General features: G+C 40.3%; 1 protein-coding gene across 1 annotated transcript in view; it reads left to right on the top strand.

The window, feature by feature from the left end:
• The window catches only part of LOC102858063 (UPF0553 protein C9orf64 homolog), a 28,409-nt gene that overhangs the window by 7,320 nt on the left and 9,364 nt on the right, over positions 1–11,725 (top strand). The window contains exon 2 of the mRNA XM_006901963.1: positions 3–132. Within this exon, the coding sequence (XP_006902025.1) occupies positions 3–132 (130 nt within the window). The remainder of the gene's footprint in view (positions 1–2; positions 133–11,725) is intronic.

The following is an 11,725-nucleotide window of genomic DNA, read 5'->3' as shown; positions in this document are numbered from 1 at the left end:
GGGAAAATTCTGCTTGAGAAGTTTGGAGGCTCTTTTCTTAATTGTATCAAAAAATGTGAAAAAAGTGCACAAAAGTTAATGTACCTGGTAGTTGAAAATTTTCCTTCTTACAGAGATGTGACACAGTTTAAGGTGAGTTTGGGATTTTGGAATTTCTAATCAACCTTCACAGAGCTTTGGTTATATATCCCATAGTGAGTTAGCACTGCTAACCCAAAGGCTGCCTTTCTGGTGCAGTTTGAATTCAACAAGGGGAAGGATCAGCTATGAATTGGTTTGCACTTGATGGCAGAGAGAGAAGGAATGATTCTTAGGGAGCCCTGGTGGCCTAGTTATAGGGAATTGTGCTGGAAACCCAAAGGCCTGGTGCTTGGCAGATCGAATCTACCAGTGACAATGCCAGAGAAAGATGAGCGGTCCTCTCTCATGTGCTTCTTGTTGTTATGTGCCATCGATTCACTTGTGACTCATAGCAACCCTATGTACAACAGCCCTAAACTCCGCTAGGGTTTTGTAGAAACCTGCTCTATCCTGTGCTAACCTTATTGTCTCTGACATGCCTACCCTCATTACCCCCAGTCACTGAATCCATCTCATCCAGGATCTTCCTCTCTTGCGCTATCCCTCCACCCTTCCAAGCATGATGTTCACCTTTAAGGACTGGTCCCTCCTTGCAGCTTGCCCAGGCTATGTCAGACGAAGCCTCAAAATCCTTCCCTCTAAAGAGCAGCCTGGTTTCACCTTCTCTGGGATGAACCTGTTTGTTCACCTGACAGTCCATAGTATATTCAGTACTCTTCCCCAGCACCATAGCCCAAAGGCATCAATTCTCTTTCTGTCATCCCTAGTCATTGTCCAGCTTTCTTGTGCATAGCAAGCAGCTGTGAAGACTGGCCTGGATCAGGCACACCTTAGTCTACAGATAGATGTTGTTGCTCTTCAGAACTCTGGAGAGGTCCCTGACAGCACATTTTCCCAGTGTAATTCGTCTTTTGATTTCCCAGCTGCTCATACCAAGAGTGCAGCCAAGCAAACTAAAGCTATTAACATCTCAATTTCTTCACCATCTATCATAATGCAGCCACTTGGCCCAGTGATTAGAATCTTTGTTTTTTAATGTTTATGGTCTGAGAAATCCCATGGAAGATCACCCATGAGGTGGTTCTCTCACCCATGAGTGAGAGAAAGAGGTCCTTAATAAGTGGGGTCCTTTCCAGATTGCTTTTTGAGAATGTTGTTATGTGTCATCAGATTAGAACCAACTCATAGCTGACCATCCAGTGGGTTTTCAGAAGCAGTAAATTGTACAGGAGTATATTGCCCATCTTTTCTCTCTCAGAGCAGCTGTTGCCTTTGGGTTGGGTTGGCAGTGCAATTCCTTAACGACCATAGAAAGGAGAATTTTGAAGTTCGTGTCCTGTAGACAAGAAATAGTAACAAAATTGTTAAGTGGTAGTTAACACGTTGCTGCAAATGACGGAAAATGTGTTTCTAAGCAGGGTTGTTAATTTAAAAAGTGCGGCAATGTGTTAAAAACATTACTCCTTTTTATTTCTAATAACTATATTTTTTTGTTTGCCTCTTTTTTCTTTGTACTTTTAAAATATTTCAAACTTGACTCTGCAGTATGGTGTTGACATGTGGGGAAAATGAAGTCTTTTTAGTACTTATAAGGAGCCCTGGTGGTGAAGTAGGTTAAATGTTTGTTTTGGTTTACTACTTAAAAAATTTTACACAGGAGGCTCTTTCCTGTACTCTTAGAGGCACTTGGCCTGCAGGACTGTTGGCTGCATGTGTAGGGCTAACTGGAATGCTAAAAAAATCGTAGATTTTATTTTTCTTTTAACTTTCAGCATGAGTACAATAGGCTCAAACCCAGAATATTTGGAGGATAAACGATCCAAAAAACCTGCTCAGAGTTTTTGGACCAGTTTGTCAGAACAGTTTTCTACAGTAAAAATCCAATAGATTCTCAAACATAATGAAGATGTTAAAATAGCTACATTGTCAAAAGAAGAGGGAAAAATACCACCGTCAATATATATTCCTTGTTCTTCAAAAGGGACAGTGAATAAAGTTATTATAAATGGTATGTGAAATGAGAAAATTAAACTGGAGAGAAAAAAATGAAAAAATATGTTATTAGATGGTGGTGGTGGTGGTTACATGCCATTGAGTTGCCTGTGACTCATAGCAACCCTATGTACAATAGCTTTAAACCCTACTCTATTCCTTGCCAATCTTATTGTCTCCGATACCCCTACCCCATTACCCCAGTGACTGAATCACTCCATCTTATTGAGGGCCTTCCTCTCCTGCGCTGTCTCTCTAGCCTCTCAAGCATGACGTCCCTCTCCAAGGTCTGACCCCTCCTTGCAACATGTCCAAAGTATGTCAGACAAAGCTTCAGAATCCTTGCCTCCAAGGAGCAGCCTGGCTTTACCCTCTCCAGGACGAACTTGTTTGTTCTCCTAGCAGTCCATGGTGTATTCAATACTCGTCTCCAGCACCAAAGATCAAAGGCATCAACTCTCTTTCTGTCATCCCTAAATATTGTCTGCCTTTCTGATGTATAGCAAGTAATTGCAAAGATCATGGCCTGTATCAGGAGCACCTTAGTCTCTATACTGACATCGTTGCTCTTCAGTACTTTATAGAGGCCTCTGATAGCAGACTTTGCCAGTACAATTCGTCTTTTAATTTCCTGGCTGCTGGTACCAAGAGTGTTGACAGTAGAGCTAAGCAAATTGAAGCTGTTAACAATCTCAATCTCCGTCATCCATCATGATGCTGCCAGTCAGCCCAATGGTGAGAATCTTTGTTTTCTTGATGTTGAGCTTCCATCCATATTGAAGGCATACTTATGGTTTGCATAGGAATCAGATCAATTACATCTGTAGAAAGAATCGCTGGAAAAGCTCAATATCAGATGTGAAAATTAGGCCGGGTGCTGATTGTGGAACAGACCACCAACTACTCATATGCAAGTTCAAGGTGAAGAAGCTGAGGAAAATTAAGTCCACAAGAACCAAAATTTGACCTTGAGTCTATCCCACCTGAATTTTAACACCATCTCAGGAAGAGGTTTGAGGCCTTGGACATAAATGAGTGAAGACCAGATGAGCTGTGGGAATATACTAAGAATATCATCCGGGAAGAATGCAGAAAGTCATTACAAGAGATAGGAGAAAGAAAAGACCAAGATGGACATCAGAAGAAACTCTTTAATTATTGCACTGGAGCACCAAGAAGCCAAAGCAAAGAGAAGAAATCTAGATATTAAGGAGTTGGAAGATAAAGTATTACAATGATATGTGCAAGTAGCTGGAGTCAGAAAATCAAAGGAGCTGAACTCGCTCAGAATCTCTTAAGCTGAAGGAACTGAAGAGCAAATTCAAACCTCGAGTTGAAATACTTAAGAATGCTTTGGCAGAATATTAAATGATCCAGAAAGCATTAAAAGAAGACAGAATCATCATACCGAAAGGAATTGGTAGACACAGAAGAATTTCATGAAACAACGTATGAGCAAGAGCCTGTGGTGATGAAGGAAGAAATTCAAGCTGCTCTGAAAGAATTGGCAAAAAACAAGGCCCCAGGAATTTATGACATATCGATTGACATATTTCAACAAACAGATGCTGCCCTGGATGTGCTCACCTAGTTGTGGTTAGATAAGAATGTAAACTAATTTCTAGTATAATAGCATTTTGTTTCAAAATTCTGTTGTATATGCCAAGGACTGCAGATAGTGTAGTGGTTAATAGTGTGTTCCATTGCTAACCAAGATGCTTGCATCTCCAGGAGCACTTTCCTCCCCTTCAGATTTAGTCTTAGAAACCAAGAGACTCTAAGGCGGTGAGTTTGAGTTTTGAGAAAGATGTTAACCAAGACTGTTAGTATATGAGAGTGCCTTTTCTCTACCCTTATACAAATGTTGTTGCTGTTGTTATATGCCATTGAGTCACTTGTAACTCATTGCTACTCTATATACAATAACTCTGAACTTGTCTCTGTTCTGAGCCAGCCTCAACTGTCTCTGACATACCTACTCCCAATATCCCAATTACTATGTCAATCCATCTCATCCAGGGTCTTCCTGTCTTGTGCTGTCTGTCCACCCTTCAAAGCATAATGTCCTCCAAGGACTGGTCCCTCCTGGCAGCATGCCCAAAGTATGTGAGACAGAGCTTCACAATCCTTGCCTCCAAAGAGCAGCCTCATTTCACCTTTTTCAGGACAACCTGTTTGTTTTCTTAGCAGTGCATGGCATATTCACGGCTTTTCTCTAGGAACAAAACTAGAAGACCTCAATTCTTCTGTCATCTTTGGTCATTGTCCAACTCTTTGATACATAGCAAGTAATTGGAAAGACCATGGCCTGAGTCAGGCACACATCAGTCTTCAGACTGACATCATTACACTTCAGCACTTTTGAAAGGTCCTTGACAACAGCCTTCACCAGAGCAATTCATCTGAATTTCATGAAACAACACATTATCAAGAGGCAGTGGTGATGAAGGAAGAAGTTCAAGCTGCTTTGAAGGAGTTGGCTCCAGGAATTGATTAAATACCAATTGACATATCTCAGCAGACAGGTGCCATCCTAGATATGCAGACTAAGTTTTGTCAAAAAATCTGGAGGAAAACAACCTGGTCAACTGACTGGAAGAGATCCATATTTCTTCCCATTTCAAAAAAGGGTGATCCGACAGTGTGGAAATTATCAAACAATACCATTGATATCACACACAAGCAAAATCCTGCTGAAGATTATCCAAAAACAACTGGAACGGTACATCAATAGAGAACCACCAGAAATACAGGCCATGTTTAGAATACTCCATGGCACAGGAAACATTGCCAACATCAGATGGATCTTGGCTGAAAGCAGAGAGTACCAGAGAAATGTCTGTGTTTAATTGATTCTGCTAAGGTATTTGACTATGTAGATCACAACAAATTGTGGCTAACCTTGAGAAGAATGGGAATCCTAGAACACTTGATTGTGCTTATGCTAAACCTGTGTTTGGATCAGGAAGTAGTCATCAGAACAGAGCAAGGAAACACCGCATGGTTCAAAATCACGAAAGGAGTGTGTTAGGGCTACATCTTGTCTCCAGATCTTTTCAGTCTCTATGTCAAGCAGATCATTTGGCAGGGTGGACTTTAGGAGGAGGAATGTGGCATGAGTGATACACAACAGCGACCTACATTATGCAGATGATACAACCTTGCTTGCCGAAACTAAGGAGGATCTGAAGCGTTTGCTGCAGAAGGTCAATGAGTGTAGTCTTCAATATGGATTGAAGCTCAGCATCAAGAAAACAAAGATTTTCACCACTGGGCCAATTGGCAGTGCCATGATAGAAGAAGAGATTGAGATTATTAACAATTTCGGTTTACTTCATTCCACAATCAAAACTCTTGGCACAAAAAGTCAGGAAATAAAAAAATTAATTGCTTTAGGAAAATGTTGTCAGGAATCTCTCCACAGTGCTGAAGTGCAACAATGGCAGTCTAAAGACTGAGGTGCACCTGATACAGGCCATAGTCTTCAGTTACTTGCTATGCGTCAGAGAGCTGGGCAATGACTAAAGATAACAGAAGAAATTAATGACTTTGAATTGTGGTGCTGGAGAAGAGTATTGAATATTCCATGTATTTCCAAGAGAACAAACCAGGTGTGTCCTGGAGAGTATCAAATCAAGTTCTTGGAGGCAAGGATTGTGAAGCTCTGTCTCACATACTTTAGGCATGTTGCCAGGAGAGACCAGTCCTTGGAAAAGGACATACTTGGAGTGGTGAATGGACAGTGCAGGAGACGAAGACCCTGGATGAGATGGATTGACGTAGTAACTGGGATAATGGGTATAGGTGTGTTGGAGATAGGATAGGCAAGGTTCAGAGCTGTTGTGCATAATGTTGTTATGATTTACAGGCAACTCGATGGCCCATAACAACAACAAAAACACTGTTCTTTTAGTTGCTGTTGTGGGTTGATCTCAGTCTTAAGAATATAATGCTCGGGGGAGGAGGGAGGAAATTGCACATCAATGAATGAATTTTTTTAAAGAGAAAAGTGAAGTAGGGTGGGAAGGGAGGAAAATGTGCAACAATGAATGAATGGAAACCTAAGTTTTCTGTAAACTGTCATTAAAATCACAATAAAACATTATTTCAAAATTAAAAAAAAAGAATATAATGCTCAGATATTTTTTTAATAGTTAAGCTAAACTATTATTTAGTTTTAAGATTTATGGGGGTATTTTTGGATTAAATTCTAAATATTATCTCAGGGCAATGGTTTCAGAGGTTTATCTAGCCACCATTGCCCCAGAAAGTCTAGAGTTCATGCCCTTACCCTCACTGAGTCAGTATCATGACCTTCCAGGCAGTTTCAAGGCTGTGAGTCTCATGGGTCAGCGGGTAGATTTGAACCACTAGAGAAGTGTGGCCTTTGGCTTAGCAGCTGAGTCCATGAGCATTTGAAAGTCTGTTCTGTGTTTTCCTACCTTTGACCAGGATTCTTTTAAGGACTCTTTAGGTTGTTTTTTTTGTTGTTGTTGTTGTTGTTTTTTTAACTTTGATGATTTGTGTGTAAGTTTATAGAACATGTTGGTATTCTGTTCAGTACACATTTTCTGAGCTTTATCTAAGGGCAAATGCTGCCCTTTTGATCTTGTGTGGTTGATTGTACTAAGGATTGAGCACCTGCCTGTTGTTATTGTTCACTTTATAGGCCTGTTTGGCTGTGTGCTACAGAGATTGATTTTAAGATCAAAGGGCTATCCTTTCAGAGGTTCCACCACTTTATCAGACCAGTAAGCCTGACCATTTCTTATGATTTTACATTTTGTTCCACATTTACCTTCTATGCAAGCTTCCGTCAGAATGTTCAGTCTTGGTAACCAAATACTATATAGTTCTTGTTTCACTGCATAGGAGACCGTTGTTCAGAGACTGTTAACCACAAGTCCACATCCTTCTATTTCTGACTCCTTTTCCCTCTGTTTTGATTACTGTAGCTATATAGTTGCAAAAGGAGCTGATGCACCATGGGGGTGGCAGAGTCTGACTTTGATTTGCTTCATAAAGGGTAACTGTCCCCATCAATAATATCTGTAGCAGCAAACAGATTTTATCAGACATGCTACCCTCTATGCTTTTGCACCTCTTTCCACCAGTCATTGGGTTTGATATTCATTGTTGACGCACAGACTTTATACTCACAGTTCTGGTACTGAAAGTGGGTTTTATTTGAGAAATTAATTGGAGAGTTGGGGAGGCAAAGAATAACCACCCAATGCAAATCCAGGTTTAGTCCAGCAGTCCCAAGCCAGACTAACAGCAAAACACTATTCTTCAATTAGGGAAAGTCCTGGTTCATTTAAGTAGCCTAAATCCAAATCATCCAGCAAGGTTTGTCTCAGAGCAATTATAAGTCAGCTTCTCTTTCAGTCATCTGGCAAGCAAGACTTTTAACTGTGTCTTAAAGGCAGGGTTCCTTTGGGTACTCCTTTTCACAGTCTCTCCACATTAGTGCCACAGTCTCCACCTCTCTTCACCAGGATCTCACTCTGCAGGCTGCAAAATACTCTAATATTAGTCTCACAGCTGTTGATGATTTTCAAGACCTTGTGTTCCTGCTTAAGGTAGCTAAAGACCAGAGGGGCCTAACCTAATGGCTAGAAAACCAAATTTTAAGTTAACACAATAGTATATTTTTTTTAAGTTGAGAAATGTGAATCTTAATTTGTTTTCTTTCAACATTGTTTTAGTTTTTCAGAGCTTCTTGCCTTCCCATGTAAAGTTGAGGGTTTTTTCTATTTCAGTAAAGACTTTAAAAATAGTTTTCAAGATTACAGTCTGCAGATTGCTATGGATAGCATAGATATGTCCATAAACATTTATTCAAGTCATCTTTCATCTCTTTCAGCAGTGTTTTTTACTCCATTATGTAAGTCCTTCCTTTCTGTCCCTAGTTAGATTTAATCCTAGGTATTCAATTTCCTTAGATGGTATTTTAAGTGGAATTGTTTCATTATACAGAATGATAATAAATTGTATGATGTTGTTGGTAGATACCATTGGGTTGATTATGACTTGTAGCAACCCTGTGAACAACAGACGTGCATTCTGTTCCATGCCATCTTCCTCATCATTGACATCCTTGAGCCCCTTGTCATAGTCACTGTGCTAGTCCTTCTCATTGGGGCATCTTCCTCTCTTTCAGTGACTCTCCATCTTTCCAAGCATGATGTCCCTTTCCAAGGACTAGCCTTGCCTAGTTACATATCGACACTAGAGAGATGAAGCTTCATCATCTTTGCTTCTAAAGAGCACTCTGGCTGTTTTTCTAGGACATATCTGTGTTATTATACTTTTATATTATTATTATTATACTTTTTTTGCAGACAAGGTGCTTTGACTACTAACAATAGCATACAAGGAAATTGGATAGTTTATTAATGATGCGAACACAGTGTGCATGGCATTTCTGCGGTAGTGAGACCATGGCAATAAGAAGATAGAACCATAATAAGTAGATTGTTCTGTCTTGCCACCCTGAAAAGAGAACCACTCCCGGAGTAGAGAAGGGCCTGACTCTACCAGTAAGAAGAGAGATGAGTGTGTCCTTTGGACGCTAGGTACCCATTCTTGGAACTTCGTAGGCTGAGGATAGAGAATTTTAATACTGTAAATGGTGATACATGACAAGACTCGCATCAGAGAAATAGGCAGGAGACCTATGAAGGAGCTGGTATAGTGGGGCGTTCTGGCCCAGGGAGTAAATGGGGGTGGGTGGGGGGGGAGCGGGGAAACAGTACTTTTGAGGGAGGAGGCTTTGTAGTGAAGTAGAATGCCTCTGGCCACTGCTGAATGAGAAAGCTGAATGCATTTAATTTGACTTTTACGTTGTTGTTGTTGTTGTTGTTGTTGTTGTTATGTGCCGTCGAGTTGCCTGCAACTCATAGCGACCCTATGTACAACAGCCCTAAACTCCGCTAGGGTTTTGTAATAAGTGCTGGAGCAGAGCAGAGACCACGCCTAGGGCCTGAGAGATGCTTACCCATAAGCAGGGTTAGGAAAAGGCTGTCCTGATTAAATAAATTTTCTGAGTTATTTCTGATGCTGATTATAACCTGTTAATTTTCTAATAAAGTCATAGTCATGAGTATTGTATGTGAATTCTTTGTGGCCACTGCAGTGAATTGCTGAACCTAGCATGGGAGAAAGTGTTATTGGAGGTATAGATGGTGACAGAATTAGTAAAAACATGGAGAGAGGGCATGCTAAGAATCAGTGTTGGACTGTTGATGCTGATAATGATCCTCTTTCCCATTTGTGAAACTGGATATATACCTAGTAGTGTGATTCCTGGATCATGTGGTATTTCTGTTCTCAACTTTCTAAAGAGGCACCAAAATTCTTGGGGGAGGGCGGGCAGGGGGGGATTTACATTCCCATCAGCAGTTTATGAGAGTCCCAATCTCTCCACACCCTCGCCAGATTTGTTTTTGCTATTTTACTGCTTTTGTTGCTAGGATGGGCAACAAAATTATTGTTTTAGTTTGCATCTCTCAAACAGCTAATGATTTTGAGCATTCCTTCCTGTGTTTGTTGGCTATCCTCTTAGGTGAAGTATCTTTTCATGTGCTCCTCCAATTTTTTATTTGGGGCAGTGTCACAATTACTTTAAGATAATGTTTTCAAGTCTCACCTTTACACATTCTAATCAGTAGATAAAGGAAAGAGGAAGTATTTTAGGCCCTTTAAGTTTCTCTGATTTGCAAATCTAAAGAAGATTTGCATTGGGAAAATCCATTGTCAAGAACCTCTCCAGTGTGCTACTCAAGTGCAAGTGATCCAGACCTTGGTCTTCTCAGTTGCTTGCTTTGCATCTGAGACTGGACAGTGATTAAAAATGACAGATTTGATGCCTTTGATTGTGGTGCTACAGAAGAGTATTGAACCTACCATGGACTGCCAAGAAAACAAACAAGTCTGTCCTGGAAAGGGTGAAACCAGGTTGCTCCTTGGAGGCCAAGATTTTAAAACTTCATCTCACGTATTTTGGACATGCTCTCAGAAGGGGCCATTCTTGAAGAAGGACATCATGCTTGGAAGGATAGATGGCCTATGCAAGAGAGGAAGACCCTGGAAGAGACGGATTGACATAGTGACTGTCACAATGTGGTCAGCTATGTTGAACATAGTGAAGTTGGCTCAGGATAGAGCAAGGTTCAGTCATTGTTCATAGGGTTGCTATGAGTTATAGTTGACAGCACTTAACGTGTGAAACTACTAATTAATCTAAGTTACTAGGTATATGCTTTGATGTACTGATAAATGTACTTGTGAAAGAATTTTTTTTCATAGTTCATTAGATAATATTTGTCATTTTGACCATTCTGGTCATGATAAATACATTGATGGAAAATTAACTCAGGAGTTTTTCACTGATAATTATTTTTCAGAGGTACGAGATCCGTATTTCTTCCCCATTCCAAAAAAAGGTGACCCAACAAAGTGTGGAAATACCACATGCAAGCAAAATCTTGCTGAAGATTATCTAAAAACTACTAAGCAGTACATTGAACTACCAGAAATACAAGCTGGATTTAGAAGAGGCTGTGGCACTAGAGACATTATTGCCCCTGTCAGATGGATCTTAGCAGAAAGCAGAGAGTACCAGAGGAGTATCTAATCTGTGTTTCATTTACTCTGCAAAGGCATTTGATTGTGTGGGTCACTATAAATTGTGGCTAACTTTGAGAAGAAAGGGAATCCCAGAACACTTGATTGTGATCATGCTAAACTTATGCTTGGACCAGGATGGAACCAGTTGTTAGACCAGAGTAAGGAAACTCCACATGGCTCAAAATCAGGAAAGGAGTACATCACGGCTGCGTCTGGTCTCCATACCTTTTCAGTCTATATGCAGAAAGATCATTCTGGAGGCTGGGCCTTATGAGGAGGAATATGACATTAGGATTGGAGACTCATCAAAAACCTGCATTATGCAGCTGACACAACCTTGTTAGCTGAAACTGAGGAAAACCTGAAGTGTTTGCTGCAGAAGGTCAAGGACTGTAGTCTTCAGTATGTATTGAAGCTTAACATCAAGAAGACAAAGATTCTCACTACTGGGCCAATGGGAAGCACTATTAAAGATGGGGAAGAGATTAAGGATATTCATTTCGGGTTCCTTTGATGGGTCTTCCATCAAGTATTAAAACTGATAATGTTCCTGCTTATAGTTCTAAGAAAACACAAGAATTTCTCAAAAAATGGAACATTAATCATATTACTGGTATTCCATATAGTCCCAAGAGCAAGCTATCATAGAAAGAGCTAATTTGACTTTACAGATTATGTTGAAAAAACAAAAAGGGGGGAGATGGAGTAGAATGAATATCATCTCCTTGAACTATTTTACAAAAAGCCTTATTTAAATTTTTTAGATGATAATAAAAAGAGAGAGACTCCAACTGAAAGATACTGGGTATTATAATCATCTAAAGATCATGGGTTGGAAAATGGAAGGTATTTTCTGAAGGGACTTGGCAGATGGGAAGGGTTATCCTGGTTGAGGGTGGAGCTGGGAAGTAAGTGGGTCAATGCTCTGGGCTAAGGGTGGGGTCAACACTGTAACTAATGCTTAACTCCACAATAGGGGATTTATCTTTCACTGCTTCACAAATTGCTGTCTGTCAGATAC

Source organism: Elephantulus edwardii, unplaced genomic scaffold (assembly GCF_000299155.1).
Source record: "Elephantulus edwardii isolate Elephantulus edwardi_28Jun2011 unplaced genomic scaffold, EleEdw1.0 scaffold00353, whole genome shotgun sequence".
NCBI lineage: Eukaryota > Metazoa > Chordata > Mammalia > Macroscelidea > Macroscelididae > Elephantulus > Elephantulus edwardii.
The sequence above is the reverse complement of the archived record's forward strand: the minus strand, read 5'-3'. Positions and strand labels throughout refer to the sequence as shown.